Source organism: Triplophysa dalaica, chromosome 23 (assembly GCF_015846415.1).
Source record: "Triplophysa dalaica isolate WHDGS20190420 chromosome 23, ASM1584641v1, whole genome shotgun sequence".
NCBI classification, from domain to species: Eukaryota; Metazoa; Chordata; class Actinopteri; order Cypriniformes; family Nemacheilidae; genus Triplophysa; species Triplophysa dalaica.
This window is the reverse complement of record NC_079564.1, coordinates 1,714,623-1,739,801: the sequence shown is the minus strand read 5'-3', so window position 1 is coordinate 1,739,801 and position 25,179 is coordinate 1,714,623. Positions and strand designations below refer to the sequence as shown.

General features: G+C 41.7%; 1 protein-coding gene across 3 annotated transcripts in view; it reads right to left on the bottom strand.

Annotated features, from left to right (window-relative positions):
- zfhx4 (zinc finger homeobox 4) overlaps nt 1-25,179 on the bottom strand; it is a 72,766-nt gene that overhangs the window by 18,553 nt on the left and 29,034 nt on the right. For all 3 annotated transcript variants that reach the window (XM_056738005.1, XM_056738004.1, XM_056738006.1), the window contains exon 4: nt 17,800-18,031. In XM_056738005.1, the coding sequence (XP_056593983.1) occupies nt 17,800-18,031 (232 nt within the window). The remainder of the gene's footprint in view (nt 1-17,799; nt 18,032-25,179) is intronic.

Below are 25,179 nucleotides of genomic sequence, written 5' to 3'. Positions count from 1 at the left end.
CTTTGAATGATTGTTTAGATTTTTGTAAACAGCTCTATATAACAGATAATAGCAGTACTTTGACGATTGTCCTAATGCAGTGTGTGTTTTATATATACTGTGCCGTTTTGACCAAACTGAAGCACTGAAATCTTTTAAAAACCTTCTCTACTGATTCCATTGACAAACTGAAAGTTTATATTCCTCAGCAGTTAATGCATGCTTTACCGTAACCGCAGAGAGGGATAATGTAAAACTCCATTATTTGATATTGTCGCTACAGATGCCTTTTAATGTAAATAACTCATATCAGCACTGGGCCGAATCTTCTTTGTTGTTGTCAGTCGCTTTCATCCAAGACAGTGCTCCTGCGCTGCCATTTCCTCAGTGATGTACTCAGGATGTATGATGTCCTCATCACCATTAATCAACTCCATCAGATGAATAAACATGATGAAGATTAAAGCTTCTCCTTTTGCTGCACCAACAGAAATCACCCTCTCAATTTCTGCAGACTTCTGCAGCGGCCTGCGTAAGAGATAGTAATGGTCCCAAATAACTAGCATTAAATCTTTTAAAGAATGCATCTTCAAAGGGTTCCACAGACAAACCCTGAACACCTGCATTGTACACAAAAAGGCTTTTGTGTCCGTGCCACTTGGATCACCTGAGGCACGCAGAGAAAATCAAACGTAAGAAGGCACCGCGGTCCGGCTTACTTCAGCATTGGAAAATAATATAAACAGATTCCTGTTCATTTGGTCGCCTCAACCCTCCCCTCTCTCTCCGTTCTTCCCTTTTTATTATTCTCTGTCCAATATTTATTCAAGACATGATTATAAACATCTGCCCGGGTTGCCGTTTCATCTACACAGGAGCCAAAAGGGCTGGAAATTTCACACATGGCCGCCAACATGACCTCGGCTCAGACGGAGCATGGCGTTTTTTTCCTCCTGCGCAACGCACGGTTTCCTGTCTGTGACGTTTGAAAAGCACTGGGGGCCGGGGTTAATGGCCTTTCCAATCTCTGTGATAAGAATTCATTTTGTTCTATTACCAGCAGTTATCAGCGCAGGCTGCAGCATCACTTCAGCAGGGGTTCAATCAATGAGAGGACCTAATGAAGTAACCAGCTTTAGATCTATTTTCTTGCTCAACTCTATCAGACAAATAAGACCAATCTGTCACCCCTGTGCAGGTCTGATCTGGAAAACCCAGAAAGCCTTGGCCGAAAAAACCAGAGCGCAAAGTGAAGACATGCAGACGGCTTGAATCGTGGTCTGGCGTGCATGCAGATTTTTTTAAAACAAACGGGTCAATGACAAATAAGGATGTCAGATAGGATAAAAACTCAAATTTTGTTTGACCCACATGTGCCAAGTTCTTAGAAATGTAATCTGTGTATTCATGTTTAATACATCTTTGAAAAACATTTATTCCATTTTCTAAAAATATTTTGATTTAATAATGTCAAGTGGTGTAACCATCAAGTAAAACGTAATGAAACATTTTTCCATATAAGCAAGTGCACAGAACATTATTTTTAACAATATACATTAATACCCAAAATTGTTCATTATATATTTTTTTCATTTTATAACTATACATCGTAATATAGTTAAATAAAAAAATGTTATGATTATTTTAAAATGTAATTTTTTTAATATATTTTTACACTCACTAGACCATACATTACTTTACGGTACACAAAAGCATTTAAATAAATAAAAATACGCTCATCATAAGCAGGTAACACTGTCACTGTATATACAAACTGTATTTGTCAGTGTTTTTCAGAATAATGATGAATCTGGAGAGAAATCGCACCATTAACCCAAACAGAGTGACAAAAAAGTGAACTGGAAAATATCAAGCTGACAAATGATACGGCCTAAACCAGTATTTTCTGCGATCACATTATTATTATCAATCAAACATCTGGGGTCATTTAAAGGTTACAGTCTGCACCAGACGCAGTTTGATCATAAATAGATCTCTCTTCTGATCGGCCAGCGGTGGCGTTCAGAAAACTGTAATTCTAAAGAGAACAAAGAAAAATAATCTCAGCAGCCACACGTAATGAGGCCGCTTGGACAACATCTCGGTCAAATCTCCTAATGGAAACGGGGTTTACAACAGCAGCGCGGCTCAAGGAGAAAGTCTCTGACAATGGCTGAGAGATGGCATCCACTGGAGGAAATGAATGAGCTTGTCCTCTCCCTTCCAACTCTATAAAAACATGCAAAAAATGTCCATTTCATTACTCGCTAAACAATGTCATATGGGCTGCGCTGCCCCCTAATAGTCCCTGACAAAGGAGTACCAGCAGACATATGCTTTAAATAAATAAGATTACCCTGATAGACAGAGGCCTCTGACAATGTTCCCTGTTCTGTCTCTCCCTGCTTTTTTCCTCCCAGCTCCTGTCGTTCGCCCTCATTTGTCTGCTACAGAGGAAATCAGAAGTAAGCCCTGCATCTGGGCCCCAAAAGCGTGTGTGCTATAACTTTAAACCTGTAATTCTACAAAATGGTGATCGATGTGGGTCGAAATCTGGATATTTCCATGTGCTCTTGAATTAAATAGACACGTTCCAGCTACCGTTTTGTTTCACAATGATTGCGATTAAAACTCTGCAAATTTGCAATGAAGTGCATAGTGTATCTGTGTTAGACACGCCCAGCGGCCTTTAGGAAGTGACAATGTTTTTTTCACAACGTCTTAATTGTGGCTTATTGATTAGATCCGAACAAAGTTGTTTGGAAAAGACGGAAAAGGGAATAATGGGGGAATTATGCAGGGATGGCCCAGCATAGTTCCAGTTCGAGTCTGATCAATATTTAAATGACTCCCGTCATTGATTTAAAATCAACTTTCAATTAAGACATCTGTTGGACTTTTAACTACAACACTTAGCCATTGAGGAGAAAATAAGGGAACATTTATTGATACTCTTAAACAGCGGTGGCCATTCCGCCATCGATTCGGTCATTTGCGCTGGCATTGGTATGCAGCGGCTTCTGACTCTTTCCTCGCTGGCACTGGCCTCGGTGAAAGACTTAAATAAATATATAAAGCCCAGACCCATCTCGCTGGACAGACAGAGGGAGATTAACCTTTATCCAGAGCTAAGTCAAAGGCATGTTATCTGCGGAACTGTTTGGCGCTGTAATTACACAGGCTCCATGTTTGTAGCCGATCGAATGGAACTCCTTGTGCTGTGTCGGCAGTCCGGAGGGGGAGAATTTCTGGCCGGCCTAATCAGGTAACAGACACCTTTTGTTTTGGGAGCTCATTGATGGATGAAATCTTTATCTGTAATATTGATCAGCCGGGACTCTAAACTGTCTATCTTGGCTACTGGAAGCTCTAACAAGATTGCCAACTGGAGTATATCAGTTAACATTTAATCAATGACAGTTTAAGACACAGATGCTTTAAAAAGGCTGTGTGTTTTCCTCCTGCTCCGAACGATTAGGGAAGGGATTGTTCAGAATTTATCGTCCACCTTTGCGGCAGGGACGAAGAGCAAGACCAGCGTCCTTGAATCGGGAACGTCAATGCATTCAAATGAGTAAATTATTCATAAAAAAATGTAACTTCATCCGTTTTTATTAGGAAAGCACGCTTTCACCGCGAATGCCTGGTTTGGTTGCCATACATCAAACAATGGGGCGGCTAACCGCAAACCTGCACCCGTCAAGATGGAGAAAAGTACATGCAGGCGCCATCTTAGTGAATATATAATTTTTGCCACCCTTGCAAAATATAGCGATGTTAGATGCAATGAGGTGTCAGCAAGCCTAGCGTGCAATCTATTAGAATTCCAGTTTGACTCGTCTGCTGCTCGCGGTTCACCCGCACCCCCCTTCCCCATCCTTCATTTTCCTTCTTCTCCAGACCCCGGTCCAATTAGAGCCCCGAGCTAGTCGCAATGGCTGCGGCGTCTGTCAGTCACGCTCGGACCTCACCGCCCCTGGCCGCCGCGATCATTAGCTATTCATTTGCTTGCCCTAGCTGTCCCTTTAAGCGAAATGTGAGTGGGCTAATTATGTTAAACATCAGCGTAAGAAAAGCTGGTGATTTCTCATCCTCTTTTCCTGCCTTCACAGTGCAAGCAAGCATCCAGATCTAAATCTCACGTTCAACCATGAACTGCCGGAAACATGATACACACACAAAACAAATATTGAGGTAACACCCCGCAATCCGACCCGTGCACGCTTGCCGTTCGAATAATCCCTGTGATCACGAGCCGTAACTTTCTGTGATATTAACAAAAGCAGTGGCGCGTTTCATTTAGCCTCGCGAAATATTATCATAGGATCCTCTCTAATTTGCATTTGACACAGTGACGGCGGTGCGACGGAGAGAGGGATGTCCTTGCAGCACCCCGTTCCTGCGTGTCAGATCAAAGCCACTTCAGTGTGTGAATGTGGCACCGGAGATCTCCGACGTCGAATCGGAAAACACAATCGTCAGCCACATATTATGACAGCGGCAATTACAACGAGGTGCATGACACTATTATTGCCATTTGCTCGAGAGCGATTATGCTAATGGAGAGATGTATGGCAGGTGGCACGCACGCTGGCAGCTGCCAGCCAGACACACGTGCGCACCCCTCCTCTTACACGGGCTCTCGCTACCCTTCTAACAATATGAACAATGCTTTACAACAGCCAGTCCCAAGATATGTAATTAGGCCTCACTTTGATTTAACACTTCCTTATCACATCAAAGGCACAGGAATTATTCGCGAAGGAGAGGAGGAACGAGATAGGGAAAGAACAAAAGAGAGAGAGAAAAAAAATGGAATACTTGGATGTTGACAAGGAAGTGGAGGGACAGCATGTGAACCTTTTTACAGTCATATTGTGTTTAAATGTATGACAACATCACAAGTTACTATATATACTGTAAGTAGTTATAAAAGCATGTGGGGTGGGTATCTTCAGGTGTGCGGTTAGCGGGCTTTAACATAACATCCCGTGTTTCTAATTCCTCCGGCCGGGTTATTGAAACGGAATCCCCGCTCGCTCTGGAGAAGGGGGAAGCCCTCTCCTCATCCCCGCATGGATCCTGCCTCAACATGAAAGCCCCGGAGATCACCGCCAACAAAAATCAATGTATGGATGTTCAGAGCAGTTTTCAAGGTTTTGTAAGACAAATCTTCGGAGCATGAGCTGGTTTAGTGCTATCGAGCCGAGCTTCGATCAGTCCGCCCCGGTGAATAATACGAGAGGCCCTTGCTCACTTTACCGGCCTGTGAAATGAAGACAGGGTGCCGGCCGGCCAGCCGCTTCCCTTTAAGGAATGTAACCTGAGTAACTCCCCCTCCGCAAATAACCTTCCATAATCTAATGTCAGATCCTGCCTCCCTAAAGCTGATCCTGGATCAGGCTGCGGCGAGGCGCAGGAGTTATCGCTGGCTCGGGGCAGCATCCTAACAGAGGCCTTTGTATTTGCGCGCATTCTTCGCCTAATTAGAAGAGATGGCTGATTTTACCTTTAAAAGGAGACTACTGTGTGCAATTGTCATCGGAGGCAGGAATTCGGCCGTCACGTGGCGAGCAAATAAATACGATTGATAATGAGCACACATAGGACGTTTTATAACCTCGGGTAAAATAAATAAATTCAAGGATTAAAATAATGCATGTAATTAAAATAATACAACATGACATACTTCATAAAGGCCCCTCTTAGTGGCTTTGTTGACATAGCTACAGGGAAAAAGGCTTAGCGTATGTTCCGCTGTTTTTTGTTTGGTAATTAGGTTTGTCATTGTTCGTAAGGCAATTAAACAAACATCAGTTTCTATTAGTGTTAGGCAAGCCAATAAATGACTATATATTGTGTACTATCCTACTCTTGCCTCAAGAGACAAATCACAAACCTATAAATATTCCACATCTCTAAAAGTATTATTTGCAGTGCATATTACCGTATGCTCACTGGCCTAAAAGTTGAAATAAAAATGCTGGTTTGTAAATGTCATAAACAGCTTGTCTGTAAAATTGGGAAAGGGGAATGCATCAGCTAGCTGACACATTTCAATTTCACATCTGAGATTTCAACCTAAATTCAATGCATGCCTAAATCTAAAAATCTTGACCAGTGACTCCATACAAACTCCCATCCCCTCCGGACCCCCTTTGTGCACACACAGACACACTCGCACACTTTCCAAGGAACGGCATCTCTCCAAGCCTTAATAGCAGAAAATTGCTCTACTTTTCCGTGGTCTACCTTCTCATTCCTATCAGCCCACGTAGGAACAAAAGGCTCGGATTCACTGGCGTGTGAGACCTGTTGATGGGCCCGGGAGATGGGCTGCAGTTTGCCGTTGTTGATGCCCCGCTGACGGAGTGGAAGACAGGGATTTACAGGCCCGTCAGCTCCTACCCAGACGCCATTTTGTCCCCAGCGCAGCTAAACATGATGACAAGACACCCCCTACCCATTCCATTGTCGCCTCAAAATACCACGTGAGGCAGAAAACAATACTCGATATCATGGAAAACAGAAAAATGGCTATAAATGTTGCGGTGGGATATTTCTGGGTTTAGTCCCAAGCCAAAGACAAGGCCGCTAATATAAAGGTAACAGCTCCGGTGACAGCGAAGCGTCTTGTGTAAATTTACAGTGATTGCAGAGAAGAACAGGCCTCTCTAAGACTCTTCTTATCTCCCTTTTTCGTCGTAGAGTTATTATAGAATGATAAAAGCAACAACAATGTTGTGACATGAAACTGTTAGCATTAGGATGTAAGAATGGAAGATGAAAGAATGTTCTCAGGATTTGATGATCGCTCACAAGGTCCTGATTTCAGCCTTTAATCTTATAGCACACTCGAATTTCCCTCTGTACGCTGTTGGGTTCGGCGAGGGGGGGCAAATAAGTGAGTCTAGACAGAAATTAGAGGTGTACTGTGGATTCTGTGACGGTATACAATCAGCTGTGCTTCACGCTAGGTGGTAGTATATACCCGACGCCGATACAAATTTAGCTTAAGTAACGTTCTGCTTTATTCAGACTTCTAGAAAAAAAATTGTACTCATAATGTATGCTAAACAATTCACGCCAAACCCAACTATATACAACAACCCATTTTTAATATTTGGGATAGTTATGTTGTTCTTACACATTCAACACAGCAAGATTTGACCCAAAAGCTATCACATAAGAACACAGACCGTAGTTTATCAAAAAGTCCAAAATTGCCCAGCCTATTACTAATATATATCGTTGCATATATTCAGCGTATCTGAGTAACCACCTCTCCGGCTGCCTCTTGTTTTAATGGACAATCTGAGCTTTGGAGGGCTCTCGATGTGTGCTTTGTAAACAATGCACTCAATTTTTATAAATTGGGTTCCTTTTATTAAGCATGAATTCCTCTGATGCCCCAAGTTATTCACCACATGGCCTGGGCTGATGAAGATTGGCTTGTTAAGAACCTCCAGAAGCAATTAAAGTGACAAGGAGGCACGGCCCTGATGTGTACATTTACTATGATGAGCGCTCTCCAAAGTGAATGCCCTTATTAAGAGGCACCGTTCACCTCTACAGAGAGAGAGAAAGAGAGAGAGAGAGAGAGAGAGAGAGAACAACATCATGTCAGAAGCAAACGCCTGGAGAAATACCTATTCCTGGAGTGAGGGCGATTTGGTAATGAACCTTTCAATTCACTCCTGGTGTAATACATTCTGACTAGTGCATTAATTACTCGATAACATCCCATCAAAATGCAAATGCAGCACTTGACCCACGAGAGGGTCTCATTGGCTCGACGCTCTACACGCTTTCCGCACGAATCCTCGGTTTTCCTATATCAAGAGAGCGGCGTTCAGGGAGAGCAGGCCTATTTGGTTCCAGCCGCGTCTGCTCGGTGGCACAGGCCTGGCGACCCCCCCGCTGTCCCCTCGCAGTCAGACAGGACTGCGGCCGCATGCTGACACTCTTAATTGCTGCACTTGAAGACGCTGGGCCGCTCAGATGGAATATTTCCCCTCTGCCTGGCCATGATCTGACAAGCTCGAGACAACGCCTTAATAGCTTTTCCAGAAAGGCGGGGTCAAGGGAGTAATAGCATAAAAAACATGGAGGAAACAAGCAGGATTGGCAATATCTTTAAAAGGCCTCGTTACATTTAAAATGGAGTTTCACAGCTTAAAGTCCATGTCAATCTTTATGCTAACAATCTTGCGTTTTAATGAAAATATTGCAAAAGTCTCGATGACTCATCCTGCACTACGCAGACGTGGCCCAATAACAAGCTCTATACAACTTTTTGATACCTCCCGCCCAAGCAAACACCAAACCTTTCAAAAAGAGAAAGAAAACCAAGCTCACCAAGCAATTCATGGGGTCTTCATGAAAGCCTACCCCTCAAAGCAATACAATCTGCCTGCGGTACATGTCCGGGGGAGAAAGATGACCATTTTATTTTCTATCAACAGGGCTGGATTACGAGCTTCAGCTGTTAGATGATCCTTTCACACAGGAATGTCAGACGGACTCACGCCACATCAATCCATTTAGTTCCTCATCCCTCCGGTATCCCCCCAATCACCTGACGGCAGCAGACATCTTGCTGTTCATTCAAAATTATAACTAATTATGTCACAAGCGAACGGTTTCTGGGAAGAATGGCGAGATTCTTAGAACGGTGCTGTTTGTAATGGTGGCAGAGAGGAAGGCATCACAAAGTGACTTTATTGTGCCACGCTCGGGAACGGGTCATGGGAAAGTGAACAGACCCAGACTTGAGGTGCATTATAGCGAAGAGAATCAGCGTGAAAGGTATGTCGCATTATCAGAACGCATGTGAGGAAGAGATGGAAATGACTTTCTGTTGATCTTTCATGCACACTGAAGTAGGGATGCACCGATATGTAAATTTTGACCGATAACCGATATATGACCGATATACAGTCACTAAATATTAATATAAAATTCCCTAAGACTGAAATAAAAGGCAAGAAGTGGACCACTGCTTTTTTTTAAAACATTGAGTGCAGAAAACAAAGTTCTCTGGTTTTCCACTGAAAATTATTTACCAAGCCTACTTTACACTAGCTAACGATTCTTTAACCTTCAAACTTTTCTGGTATATTTTTTATTTAATTAACAAATTAGAGATGTTCTTCCAGAGCAGCCCTGAAAAAGTGTATCTATAGCCACATGTCTAACAGGCCTCAACACAGAAAGCATTCAGACTCCAGTTTGATTCAAACAATATGCTTTTGTTCCTATAATTTACACATTTATAAATACTATCTACTGTACATACTGTACCTACATCAAAAATGTTTAGTGAATGATCAAGTCAGAAAGATAAAGTACTGTTCTGTATTTTAGCTGTGAGCAGTGTGCAGCTGAAGAAGTTTAACCAGAGGAAATTATTCATCGGCAATAATATATCGGCCTCAATTTTCTTATCGGCAGATACGATTAAAAATGACCATTTGTCGGCCGATACCGATATGGCCGATAGGTTATCGTTCATCCCTACATTGAAGGCTCCTAAGTGTCTACAATGCCTTACTTATTGGGATTCTTATTTTGGATATGAATTATTCAGACGAAGTTAATTGGTATGTGAAGAAGATATTTCTTAGCATTTTCAAATAAAAGAAAGATATCCACACTTTCACGCTTGCACACGAAGGAATGATCGAGCCCTGGAAGATAACCTACAGTATGGCTGCTTCAGGTATCCGTGGTGGTGATGATAACGGCTGGAAAGCTATAGATGAACATTATGCAAAGGAACCCGCCAAAGAACAACCAGCTGGCTTTCGCCCCTAGTGATGGCACTTAACGCTTCCTACTGACTGGTCTCTTAAAGAGTCTTAGGTATTTCATTCACATCAAAAAATAATAATGGCGAGACGAAAAGCCCTCGTTTCAAAAGCTGACATGTTCACCGACAGGTGCACATATAAAGTTTATGCACCATAAAACATAATGGGCCACATGCACTATACAGCGGAACAAACACCTGCTCTAGACGCCTCGCACAAACAAATTAAATCAAAATCCGGCATGAACGCGGAGTGGAGCACTCCACTTAAGCAAGCCCAATGTCTTCTGATTAAGGGAAAAAGCCTTTGCCCTGGAGAGCGAAATTTCATAAAATACTAGTGCCTGCGCTTGATGAATCATGTCTCTTTAATGCGGTGCGGTATGATGGAAGAGAGAGATACAGGCGAGGAATCATCAACCGCTGCTCCGAGCTCCCTCTGATAGCACCCCATCTGCAGATTGCCTTGATCAGATTCGCGTTTTATTTAAAACAGGACCAATCCCGGGGCCCGACTCCTTTTAATTTGCATATATTAACAGGGTTCAAATGCAGCAATAGCTAGGAGCACTTCCCAGTCAACTTCCCAATCTGCCTGCATAATGGCAGCCTATTAAAGAGAGTTACTCATCAGTGCAAGAAGACGACATGGAAAAAAGATGAGGAAAAGAAGTCTAATGTGAGCGGTCGTGTTGCTTTTGGATTTAAACAGATTTGCTTGAAAGTTCTGTTGTGTCATTTGTCACCTGCTTAAACGTGTTGGTAACACTTTACAATATGGCTCCACTTTTTAACGTTAATTTAAACATTTCCTAAAAGGTTTCAAAATCACAGGTTGCATCCGGTGATATTAAACATGAACAAACAATGAACATCTGTATTTATGTATCAACTAATTTAAACACATTAATAAATGCTTTAAAATATACTGTCCATTGTTGGCATGTTTGCTAATGCTCTGATGCTAATGTTAATGAATAGGCTCCCAATTCTAAAGTGTTGCCAACATGATATTTTTCACTTAAAATAACATAACACAAAATAAATAATCATTAAATTGCCTTTTATATAAATGTACTTGGTCTCATTGTGCACAATATTGAACATGTTATTATGACCACTGGTATCACAGCTAATCAAGCTTGCATTTGGTAAATCTACCAGGACGTCAAACACACAACGCAACGACAAAAAAAGCAGACAGTGGACGGACGCTGTATGAGAACATGATGACAGTATTAAGTCCATCAGCATTAACACTGGACCTGGCCCGATGCTGGCTAAATCTGCAAAGCTTCCTACGGTTAGCCACGATTAGGCACTACTATGGATAATCAATAGCAGCTATCAATTCCATACTTTGTTGTGATGGATGAGGCGGGAATGGAAAAGCGGCAGAAAGCGGACTCTATCAGAGAAAAAGAGAGAGAGAGCCAGCAGAGGAGAGAGAGATAAACAGATCCGCTGCGAGAGCCACCCATGCACTATGCACACTTAACCCAAAAGATCTGAATTGGATCACAAAATTATAATATAAATATAACAAGTGTGCATGTATGTGTGTGGCGGGGTCAAAAATTCTGAAAACACACTGGAAATGTGGGATTAAAATGATTATTTAACCTAGAATATTTTAGGTTCTGGGGAAAAAACGAATTAAATGAATAACCTAAATGAATCAATTATAATAATAATAAATAAAAATGACGATACATATAAATTAGATGAACTATCAAATAAATTTATTAAATAAAGAAATTAAACTTAAAGAAATACAAATAAATTATTTAAATAAATATGAAAAAAAAAAAGTAAATTAACACAAAAAAGTAATACATTAATAAACGTATAAAATTAACCAATGAAAAAGCTAAATTAAAAGCATATGTTGACTTATTACTGAAATTATGTTTTTTGCTTTTTTGTAATAAAATGCTTACACAATATGTGTTTTTATGTTTATGCATGAGTGTGTGTGTGTGTGTGTGTGTGTGTGTCTGTACGTCTGTACGTCTGTACATTTATCCATTTATATACATAAAAACCGTAAACAAAATGAACGAGACAGAAGAGATGCAAGGTCAAAGAAGTGAAAGAGAGAGAGGGGAATGGGAGCAGAGGGAAAGAGAGAGAGAGGAAAGGTGATGGTTCAAGTCAGGACTAATTACTTGCAGGCAAGATGCACCGGAGAGGACGGGGTCACTAACTTTACCCTGACACCTGGACGCCCCAGTCATCACCGGCCTGCGGTCTAATCAGAAGTGAAAGGATTCGGGACCCGGCACACTTTTACAGATGATAGCTAATGACAAGGGTGTTGGACACGAACCCATGCACGTCACACCTCCGCAGTTTCATCTCAACTGGGGCTGGTGGAAGTACACTCGTGTGGGGATCTGTCCGTATTATCACACATTAATAATAACACAAGTCTGCTGTTGTACTGCTTGAGGCAATTAGTTAATTGCTGCTTCATCAGAGCTTTGTGCCGCCTGTCTTTGTGACGTTCTCTGAGCTTTGACAATGCCTTGTTTCCCTTAATGCCCTGTGACAGAGAGCATTGTACTATCTCCTATGGTTAGTGTCAGTGAGATCACCACACAATGAGGAAGCTGAGGAGCAATTTCTCTCTCTATGTTCGAATTAAGATCAGATCAAGTCTCCCTACGCTGTCTGTCTACACCTTAGCGGTCATGTGTACTGTTCATTTGAAACCTACCTGGCATGTTCACTATGGAGTGCTCATTAGTGTTGTTTAGGATGAACAAAGAAGAGTCTATTTTTTCAAGCGTATGGAAACCGAAACCGTCATGGTGCTCTAAACGTAACGCATCCCGGCATGTTGACTTCCTGCCAGCTACAAAGCTAAACAAAGTATATAAATAAAAGTCCTTTAAGACGAATTAATACACATTACTATGCAAAGAAAACAGAATGAAAAGAAGGGCTGTGTGTCGCAAATAACTGTAATGGTTTAAAGTCAGGTATGTTAATGCAAATAATCATCGCAATTTCTGCTCATTTTAACTGTCAGTGGCCACAACAGCCCGTGAAAACATGAGGTAACAATTTAGCTTTTGTATCACTCCTTTCCCAAGGAGGATCTCGGTGAAAGAAAAACAGTCAAGCGTGACAGTCCTAAACATGTCTTTTCAAAAACACTAAGCGACTAACTGGCTATTTTCGAAAATAATTTTGGACTTTCCGCACGCAGAAACCGCGGAATAATTATGAAAGCGTTGGACGGAATTATTCAGAAATGACTCAATCTTGAGCGCCTGCCACTTGAAAAATGGTTTTGAGCTTTCTGGTAAGATCACTACTCTTTGCAAAAATAATAACACGCACGCAAACCCGATTTCATTTCAATGTGAAAAAATATTCAAGCAGTATTGTCTCCATTTAATGATACAGCAATATAAACTCCGGATCGGCTATGGATCTCCTGAGACAATTTACGTCCATCAACAGAAAGCCTCTCTTGGCTCAGTGTGAAGAGGATTGGGTTTCACTGTGATGGCCTGTTTTTTTTTTAGAGAAAGCCAGCCTTGTTTTGTTTTTTTGCTTTTCGTATAAATGTTCTTTATGTTACAAAGATACGTGATTTTTAAACCGAATGCAACCGCAAAGTTTATCTGACTACGCCAATTGTTATGGAACGCCGCTAACGAAACATCTGAATTGGATCCAAGCAACTACAATCGTTTTTCCGCTCACTGTTTGAGGTTTTATATATATATTTTAAATAAATGTCTTCAGGTACAAAAGCAAGTGAGTAAAAAAAGACCGCAGGCTTGTGTTCCTGTAGCCTGGCCCATCTCTGTCTAATCACAGTGGAATGCGGCCGCCTCTGCGCCTTCTGCTTTTTGTAAGGACTCAAAGGAAAATGGATGGCCTTGCATTAGTACATCACCCATGGCTAACAGAATGATGAGACCGATTTGGCTGTATGTCATATCTTTCACTTCACTGCTTTCCCATTTCAGTTTATGTAATGGCTACAAATTATAGCCACAAACCAAGGAAACACTGTCTAGGGAGGTGATCTTGAGAAGTAACTGTTATAATTGCTTATGTGCCCTTAAAGAAAAAAAAGCCCTTGCACTATCTACTCGTGGTACTGAAACGCAAGAGGACAAAAATGGGACCATGGGGAAAAACAAAGAGCGGCTTTGACAATCGCATTCGAAGCAGGCTGTCTCCTTCACACGTGCTCAATCATATGATCCTAAAACAAAAAAAGTGTCCTTCGTTATCCGCCAACCCCACTCGTAGGCGTGCTAACCCGTGCATGCTCTCAAAACCAGAGCGCGTGTCCATTAGTGTACGTTGTTGGCCTACAGCTGCTATGAAAATGGTTTTAACTGCACTGGTGGTAATTTGGTCCTGGATGCAAACCTCCTGAAGCATTATGACTCAGAAGAAACAAAAGAGCAGGACATGCAGGGCCCTCTCGTCTCTCATCCGGCAGCAGCATTTAAAGACCTGTTCATCTCCAAAGTCAGCTAGACCTTTTGTTTAAGCCCCAGCCAGACAAAGGTCCGCTCTTCTTGCCTAGTTTTAAAATGTGCGGAGGGAGGGGCGTAAGTGTGGCGGGGGAGACCCTCAGAAATAATTACCTCCATAAGATCCCATCTCCTTTCCTAGAGCTACGACAAAATGGAGAAGCAACCCAAGGATGCAAAAAAGCCCTTTATGCATCAACAAGCCCATCAGGCGTTTCTCAGACGAAGCTACAAGCTAGGAAAATGGGTCTCACTCCACACGCACGCAATTACAGTTCTCGCTTTCTTTTCCTTTGAGGAGAACTAAAACACGAACGAACGCACACAAAGGCATTGTTAGTGTTATTTAACCTTTTAATCACGAATATCAACGCGTTAAATATTTATATGGAAATATAACGCAACATAGAGCCGTGCACAGAGCCATAAACTATAATAAATGAATTATTAATACAAACAGCCTTATTTAGGATATCGATTTGGCTTTATAAGAAAAGCAAAGGCACTTTCAAAATGGAAATAATTCCCATGTACTTAATTCCCAAATAAATCTACTTTAGATGTAAACAAACACTGCGTTCCGCGTTTTACACTTTTACAGCGATATAAGTTTGCCCGCATGCGCCGGTTTACATTTCTGTGATACAAATGAGGGCCGCCACTTCAAAAACATACTTTTCCAAACTCTCAGCTTCACAATGTTTACCTTGCGTAAATGATGAGCCTTCTGGGTCTTACAGTCGCCCGGGGAGACCCATCGGCCGTTTTAACAGGGAGGATATGCTCAAATAGTCTCTTTAGGAGAGAATATAAATGTATGTACACTGGGGCTGACTGGGAGAGCACTGCCATAGTGGGTCTCATTTGGCTAATTTAACACGTTGGACTGTAGAGGTCGGATTCATTATTACACGCCGCAGCAGACAGATAATGCAAGTTTGTCTGGATGGTACACTAAATATATACAGTATTTATCCCAGACAAAAGCAAAGCATGGACAGACCCTGTTGTCTTTAGTTACAAGTATTAACCAAGTTTAACGTGAGTATGGGTGGTTGAAAAATAAACGTGTAAGTGTGTCCTATAGTGTGACAAAAAACTAACAATGCTATTTTATATTCTAAAAATATTATTCATAATATAAAATGTTTTTTTTACATTTTACGACTGTATATTTGTCAACTACCTGTATATCAGCTTAATGTTGATGTGACAACTTAATGTATGTGGCTTGAAAGCGAAGTCCTTCAGTCCATAAAGGTCAAAACTGTAGTCAGGCACTTATAGGTTTTTGTATTCAAACTAAATAATGCTGTTTTTAAGAAGCAGCACAATTGTCTAATTCTTTGTGTTTATATCAACAAAACCGCACCGGTGAATTCTGCAGCGCAAACTCTTTACGTCTTGCCTTTGTACTCTAATTAAACAACAAGCAGTCGGATATATGGCCCTCGTGCCATGCGGCGGCTCCGTTCATGGCTGTAGTTTGCTGAGTGTGGCTTTTCTCACTAATGCATTTCTCCTTTATTTAACCACGGAAAGCGCCACAAAATCTCCGTTTAATTACGCCTTAAAAATGGCATCAAAATTGTTTAACGAAATCCATTCACATGTACATGAAGTCAATGGCGTTCTAACCTTTATTCCCAAATGGTTTTATAATTATTTGGCCAGTCGCCACGCCGTCGCTTTTAAAAGAAAGATACAGGTCAGCAGTTAAATAAATCTGCTTTTTTTTCTCCCCTCTCTCTTCGCGAAACTGACTAATGACCAGAAAATGCTAAACTAAGGAGTTATGCCCACGAAAACCTACCAAACCCTTTAACACAGAGCTGTAATTCAGCGAGGGCTGAAATGTTGCTTACTCCAGAACCTTTCCCTGGAACAGACACACAAATTATTACCATCGCACACACACAGGCACCAGGCCCGGTCTAGAGAACGCAGTGGGCACTGTGTCACGGGGAGGGCAGGCTGCCTGCTACTCTGCCAATTTATATCGCCCTTTCTCCTCCGCTGGCATTTGGCTAACTTTTTGTTTCGTTTATTTATTTACTTCTTGCACTTGCTTTGCCAGTTGGAACAATTCATGAAAATAAGCTTGCGTTCCATTTCCTTAACCTTGCTGGTGTTGGACCTGTTTAATAACACTTCAAACGTAGGGATTATGGGGTTAAACTACCTGAAAAGTCTTTCTTTAATCTGGAGGTGTAAAGAAGTTTGACGCGCTGCGCTCGAGGCTTGGACCTAATAAAGCTAGTAACTCTTCAACTGAAGCAGGCGTAGTTGTGTATAATCGAAACATTAGCTTCACGCGAGTGGAGACAGCTGCTCCAGAGTCTGTCAAGAGTACCAAAACAATGACAATAGGTTTATCTCTTTCGTAATGTACTCGGTCTGCAGTCCGTCCCACGTATGGCCATTAAATGCTTGGCATAAATTCTGAATGAGTTTGTAGCTGGAGTAAATATAAAAGCTGTTAAGAAGTAGCTAAACAGGCGTCGGGGAGTGGGGGAGCAATTCTCTCAATTAAAATAATGTTGTAAAGAAACATATACGATGAACTGTTTACTAGCAGCATTCGCTCTAAAGATAATGAAGTCTGTAAAAGATCATGGCATCTCATATATATTTAAAAAAGCTTTGAGTACTTTTAGACGTAATAGCGTACTGTATTTGCTCGCAAAGACAAAGAACAAGGTTAGGGAGTGTGTGAGAAAGAGAGGTAGGCTGTCTTTCTAAATGCAAAATAATGATTTATCTAACTGGACTCCGATGCACCTTTGATCCAGATATAATTAATGCCAAATGTAAAACACACTCCTTTATTTCCAATGCGTGTAGTTTTGGAGCTGGGGGTTTCACATATGGTTCTCAGCTTAATCCCATCTGGTTTTGGAGTTCATACATAAACAGGACACTTTGGGGAACAGAGATTAATTCAGCTTTGGAATGCCATTCAAAACGCGTTAGTCAGTTCGCTCGGCCAGGTCAGGCAAAGCAAAAACAAGTTAAGCGTTCATTTTGGTTGTGCGGCGTTAAAATGGACATTATTATATAACGGATCCTGGCTGGGTCTTATGGTTTAAATTACAGGTCCCTCTCAAACAAAACCATGAATCTTTTTCTCCTCCTTTTCTGTGTCTCCGAATGTTTTACAGTTCTGTTACACTTATTAGCTTCTGGCAGCTCCGAAACTTTTAAATGAAAGCCAAATTGCTTTGGTCATGAGAAAGGAAATTAAAGCTCACTCCGGGGGGAAGAATTTCCCTTCGAGATCCTCCCAAGGTAGAGTTTCATAACCTTCTGCATGCCTGCTAAAGATGTCACTGCGTAGCGAGCCGAGTGTGGTACTGATATAAAAAGAAGGCTGTAATGGGAACAACATGTTCATTTTAGGGAGATTAGGCAGCCGGCGTGTTTTACATCAGGAGAAGGCGTCCTTCGGTTTAGGAGGAGGGTGGGCTAAGGTTGGCGGGAGGAGGAGCTAAAAGGTGCACTCACCGGATTCATTCGGAGGGCAGTCTTTCACGAAGAAAATATCGGCGAGGTTGTCGTCATCCGCAGGAAAACCCTGCTGATGCAGCTGCAGTTTACGGAGTCCCTCGCTCTGCTGGTGCTGGACCGACCGGAGGTGCTGCAGTAAGTTCAGCTTGGCTCGGGTGGAGTAGTCGCACAACGCGCAGTAGTAGTAGCAAGACTCTGAGTTACACGCGCTCTCCTGTTTTTGCAAGTGCTGCGGGATGGAAATGTAGGGAGAGAGAGAGAGGGAGAGAAAGAAAGAGAGAGAGAGGAGAAAGTCATTAGGGACAATTCGCTTCACATGAAATTACAGCCGTCATTTGTCGTCACGGCCCAGACAGCACCTGCGTGAAACAGATACTTCCTTTCCCCCGTAATAATCTCGTGACATGAAATGCATTCCTTCAAGCTTTGTCCTAAACATAAATACCGATAACAAAGAGAGATTGTCAAAGCCGGGTGCTTTAAAGACCCTGCCCAATGACAAAAAACAGACAGAGAGAAAAGGCAAAGTGTCTCTGCCTGGCATCACGTAATCCAGGACACAGAAGTAATTTACCGCGACAAGAAGTCTAGCTTTACTTTAAGTCTGGACTGTGCGACTTTAGAGAGAGATGAGAGCAAGATGGGATCTGGTGGGGGTAATGTACTATCTGTGTCGCGATAAAGATAAGAAAACAAATCTACCGGGCCGGCCAATAAAACTACCACAGGTCTGCAACTTCATTCAAGAGAGTCAGATTCCACACCTCTCATAAAGGCCTGTGAAGGATTGGGAAACCGTTTAGGAATATACAGAAACACACGTAATGGAATTATGTAGTCTTAATGCTCACATGCAGCTTTGTGTGTACGGCACACAATTAAGAAAAATATAAATGTAAACGTACATATAATTTAAAATGATTTGTAAATATAAATAACCGTACACTAAATATGTATACGTGTTTGCGTTTATAAAAACAAAATCAATATACGCCGTACACAACCGTATAAACACAATCTATTTTCCTGGATGCGATTATTCCCAATTTATTGTTTGACAGCCCAATTTATATCACAATTCTAATAAATTTAATAATCACTCCAAGATGTTCATGGATGCGCTTTTGTACATAACAATCGGTGCATAAGAACTTAGTGATAAACTTGAAAAATTTTGAACCGATTTCGTGTGAACCTCTGACTGTAAAAAAAAAACCTTTAGCCAACTTCAGAGAATAAAGCTAAAATATTGAAAATACACATTCACAAAACTGGTAAATACACATGAAATATTCTAAAATATAATAGCTGCCTTACCCAGCTACACACACTCACACACATAACTCTCTTAAACTTAGAAGAGGAAATCCTGGCTACTTTCTCATGCTAATTCCACCACTATTTACAGCTATTAAACTGCACCTAAACGCTTTATTTCTCCTGGCGTTCTGGCTTCCACTGGGGGAACTGGTGCGGACAAGGTGAACAGCCTCAATCCCCAAACTGGATTGGTCTTTTTAGGGACAACCACACACACACACAAACACTGAGCTGGTGGGGCTTCCTAAGCTTGTTAATTCTGACAACAGACTCCAAGCGGAGGTTTGGACACAGAAGGAGAGAGAAAGTATTTAAAACAGTGCTTTGTAGGCGAAATCCGAACTGTCCAGCTTTGCGCATTGTTCTATTCAGCTCTAATGTGTTTCAAACAGCGGGGCTCCTGCATTCAATCCCGCCTGACAATTATGCACTTTAATTTGGGCTAAAGTTTTGCATTAAAGTTGTGCAGCGGTGCACCATGCAAGGCCACCGAGAGCTGCCAGGCCTCCTATCCGCATGCAACACACACAACGACCCCCATCCTACAAACTGTTGGTCCCTCCCCATTCCCCCGGGCGAGCCAAGCATATCAAGTGTGCCTACAGTACTCGCGGCCTAATGGACAATGCTTAAAAACAAAAGCCAGAATGAGGCCTCCATTATCTGATCTTCCGCTAAAACACAAAACCGACCTTCTCCAGGCCTAAAGGAAGTACCAGCATGCCTGCAGGTGTGAGACAGCTATAAGAAAGCCCTTTTGACTAAATAGATTCTTGGACTGTCAGGGATTAGAGTCATGGCACCAGCAGTAACACATATCTTTTCTTTCATAAACTCGGCAGAATTTTCTCACGAGTCTGCAGGACTCGCGCCCCGTAAGGGGCTCTCTGTGACCATTGAAACGTCTTAAGCTTTAATTAAGTTGAAGTTGTTGGAGGAAAGCCTTTTTGGCAACGATTCAGGGTCATTAATTACCACCATATTTGTTTCTTTCCAAAGGGAAGTCCTTCAGAAACACGCAAGGTTGTTTGTATGAACCGCCTTTGCCTGCGGACCCTAAACAACTTATAAACCTCTCAGAGATTCTTACCCAGACCCCCCTCGAATACAATTGCTACATGTAACCATATAGACTTCACAGGTCTGTAAGACACATCAACTAGACAATCTGCAGGGGAATTTTGATCTGTTTGTCTATTTACTTACGGCAATTCTCAAACTCCAATTATTAAAATGTTTTTCCGCTCTCAGAAATGCATGTTTGCGTAACCTTTGAATTGTAAATACGTTGTTGCTTTTAGTGTTTACAGTCAGCAAAACCAAACACCATGTTCCATTTCGACCGGTTAAGATTGTTTCTGAGAACACAGTCATATAAGTTGCTTTCCCCGCATGATGACTGAACCTCATTCGGATGAATAACAACTGCAAATAAACAAGCATTTCCTTGAAAGCTATTCGTGTCCATTCGATTATTTTCATACTAATATGAAATAGATTTGTGTTGCATGTGAACTGAGCTGACCGCACACCTTCAATTATTCTGAAACACAATCGCAGCCGAGTGTCCATTTTTATGGTCCTAATAAAATACAAACAGACATGCTAACGTCCAAAGTATGGGGCAGAAAGTGTGCATAACTCTGTAAAGTATTAATTTATTCACTATCAGCAGTCCTGCTTTGTTTGTCTAAGACCTATATTGAAATCGAGTATTTTTCTTCCCTCTTTTATAGACCCCTGTGGCAATGGTGCAAGCTGTTCAGACACCCGAAACTGGGGGTATTGATTTATGAGGTCTAAGCTTACCATTTTTAGTCCTGCCAGACTCGGAGAACAGTTATACGCTACCTACAAAGTTCAAAATGTTTGTGCCATTTTGATTCTCATTCCTGTGGCTTTCCTGTAGCTCAGTGGCAAAAGCATGGCGTTAGCAACGCAAGGTCGTGGGTTCGATCCCTGGGGATTGTACACAATTAGAATTAAATGTATAGAATAATGTCATGTAAGTCGCAAGCGTCTGCCAAATGCATAAATGTAAATGTGGCGGATAAATCTTGTCACAGCTCTGCAACCAGTCACCGTTGTGCTGGGTGGCGAAGAGGCTATCTGTGACAATATAACAGGCGCTTGATGGATAATTGTTCTAGATTAGCATTTGGCAAGCACCCAAGAACTCAAACCCCACAGGGTCCAATCATTTTAGCTAACTTGTGGTCCCTGGGTGCCCCTTGGCATGCCAAAAGGCACATCCACCCTGCACGAGAGATGCCGAGGTCCCCATGCACACAGGTTTCAGGAGGAACAACGACCTCTCCCTCTTTGGGCTCTCAGGACCTAATCAGGGATGAGGCGGGGCGACTCTTAAGCAAAGACACCGTCGTACCGCGCTGCCAAAACAATGCAAATCAAAGCACAAGGGACTCCCCTTCACCTGTCAAACTAGGCCCCAATTCCCAGGGAGCGTGTTTTTTCCCCGACCTGACGAGACTTATTTATTTATGCTGACTTCAATGATTACAAATCACCTCTGCTTGCCTTCCCTCTGCCCGACTGCTGTTGGCAGCATTTGTTGGCGGCATTTGTGTTGCCTGCAGTGACAAAACACTCATTAGCAGCATTCGTAATAAGAGTAGGTGTGCTTCCGTTCAGTTGTTTATTTTCTCTGCTGTGGTTGGACGATGGGACTTCTTTAGACAAAAAAGAAAAAAAATTAAGGTTAAAAAGAAGAACGGAGAAAAATATTTCATCCCTAACTAATAGACAAATTAGGTCATTCGGTTTTAAAGCGTTGTCATTAGCAATAAAAAAGTCGTACTAATGAACACAAAGATGTTGTAGAATTGCTCCTATTAAAAAAAACTTTTATTGTACCAATTTGTATTAGCCACGATTGCTTGTTTGCATGCTTTCGACGAGGCACCCGTTTCTGGCGGCCCCTGAGAACGAAAGAAAGAAAATAAACAAAAGCGTGTTTTGTTCCTCAAACCATTTTGAACGCATTCCAGCCTTACAGTACTTGGAGGCCAGCCAGGTATACGATTCCATCATTGCTGACACCACCCAAACACATGTTACCAGGTACCGCTATTGAGCCCGGAGACAGAAATGTAATGTTATATCATGGGTCCTGTAGGTATTGGCAACCTGTGTGAGAGGTATGCCCATCTGAAGATCTCGCGTTCATCTCTTCTACAGGCACTAAACAAGATTATTCTCTTCTCTCTAACTCTCTCTCTCTCTCTCTTCCCCACCTCAACAAATCCAAAGGAATGCATCAAAATGCCCCAAATTACCTCCCATATTTATTTTTTTCTCTGACTCCGTCTGGTTCATCATATGTAATTATGGCTTAGGACATTCCGCCAGCGCATGGCCGTATGGTTTGCTGCTTAGGTCATGTAATAATAATAATCATCCTTGCAAATGGATGCCAAGTTAAATAAGTGAATTAGCACAATGTCTTTCACAAGCGCTCTCCCGTCTGAGGTGGCTCGCGGGGCCGCAGTAAGGAGAGCGGGACACACCCCGGGGTCCCAATGAGACGACTCAAACCCACAACTACTGTAGCATCCATCCGCAGTCTCTCATTTACTGTAATCGCTCTCGGACCAGCAGGACCGATCTGGAGCAGCACACGCCCATTTTTCCAGGACCGATGCAGGACACCGCTTTGATGAACTACAGCACGGTTAGAAGAGCGAGAGAACGTCAGAACAACATTCTCAAATCTCCCTTCAGCATGTCAATGCGTGCTTAACTGTGCCATGACAAGTTCATGTAAACGTTGGCAAGCCGAGCATCCAAAATCCACTAAAAACAAATAAATCTTCAAATCGACATGGGGTTTGGAAAACGTCTTAAAAGACCTCTCTGTGTAATATTTTTTTACGTCTCGCGTACATTTAAGTTCATATTAATCACGTCGACGTCTGCGCGCATGTTTTACTCTCCTGTCTGCCTGTGGACCAGACCGTGAGAAATGTGTTTTAACAGCATTTTAATATGTGGATTGATCCGCGCCGCAATATTTCATTGATTGCCGCTAACGCCAATTCCTGTCGTCTCAATATTAAAGTAAACAGCGCTCGGGGCTTTGGGAACCAAATATGCCGTGGCTTCATACGACCCTAGCCGAACGGTAAACAGATGAAGAGGGATACTCAGAGAGAAATATTTCCATGTGGTGCTAATGTTTGTTGTTCTGTATGGAGGACGAGAAATTATTTATTTTGTGATTCTTTCCAAACAAAACAGAAGGTAGTCGCTAGGTTGAAGATCAATGATATTTGTTAATGATCGCAAATCGTTAGCATTCGTTCTTAAAACACCCGCCATCCTAAACAGGGCTAGAAGTAGCTGCAGCGGCTCTGGAGCTGACCAATCATGTTTTGAGAGAGTAATAGAACCGCCTACTTTATTAACATACGGACACAGAAATACAGAAATAATTAAATGTAGAAATTAATAAATAAGTGTAGAAATATTAAGTATCACAAAAAATAGCACAAAGTTTACATTTTGGAGAGATTTATTTATTTATTTAATATTGATACATTTCTGCATGTATTTATCTATGCATGTATTTATTTCATTATTTATTTCTGCATTTATTTATTTATGCATTTATGCGTGTATTAATATATTTATTTTTGTATTTATACTTAAGTCATTTCTCGTCCTCCATAGTTCTGCCATATATCATTAGGCCTGTAATAATGCTCTCATACAACAAGGAAATGAATGTGAGCAAATGGAACCTTGAAAGGCTTTAATGTGCAGGAGACCACGCCGCTGCTTCTGACACGTTGCCACTTTCTGAGAAGTAAAGCAGAAAGAGTAAGACTGGCATGCAATGGTGCTCCTTAATAACATGCTCTTCCTATTGGTCCACTGCACCGTCTGACTCTTACAAAGGTCAACCGGAGGTCCCAACTGCACTCTAGACTAATGCAAGAGAATTATGTGGGCTAAATGGCAACTCGACTATACAACAGCCCATGTAATCCTTCATAATTATATCAATGCTCATATGCAAATAGACCAGAGGATATTCTAATAAAGATCTCTGCTTATGATGTTTATATCTTCCAAGAGGACAAAGAGGAAAAACAGAGGACCATGTCCACGATGCCGAAAATCCTATAGCTAGATTTTAAATCTACTGGTTACTGCAATGACATCATCTTGGTAATTTACATTACATTTACATTTAGCAGGCGCTTTTGTCCAGAGCGACTTACAAATGAGGTAAACAATGGACAAGAAAAAGCATAAGTGCAATAAAACTGGTCTCATAAAGCCTCTTTTTGGGGGATACAAATAATATTTTGTCTCTATAAACAAAATTACCAGACTTGAGGCATGAGTGTCTGCAAATCTATTTGCATATCACCTCTCACCTCTGCAGTTGATATGAAGATTAAGAAGCAGTTCTTAATCTTCACTCCTCTAATCCTTCCTCCTGCCAAGACAGACACGAGCACTCGTCTGCTTCTCAAATTGCCATAAAAGAAAGCAAACTCCCTACCAAAATGGAGGTGTATTTATATTATGGTGATTTAAAATCTGTCGCCTGGACACTTCTCTCCCATTAAATCCACTGACCTCACCATTACCCTTAAAAGCATTGCTTGTCTCCATCAGGACGTGATAAAGACCAGAGACTCTAACATCCTGATGTCAAACTATCCCTAAAACTTTAGGGAACTTTAGCTTGTTTGCGTTTTTAGAAGACATGTTTTTACGGCTGTATGCTACTAAGACTTTTTCTAATGTGAATTGATAGCAGATATCCTGAAATGTGATTTTCTCGAATTTTTTCCTATGCAAGTGACCTTTGTACGTTCAAACTGACGCGTGGTCTCCCGGCTGAAATCTTTCCTGTCAAACGGGCCCATACAAAGACGAGCCCATCTCCCACCTTGTGTATCAGATAAGAGAGAAAGGCGCCCCGGCTCACGGCTGCGTGCCCTCCCTATTCATACTTTTAAACATTAAACTCTTTCATGTTCCATCTGCCTTTTAGCCTTCCACAACAACATAGAGGAGGGTTCC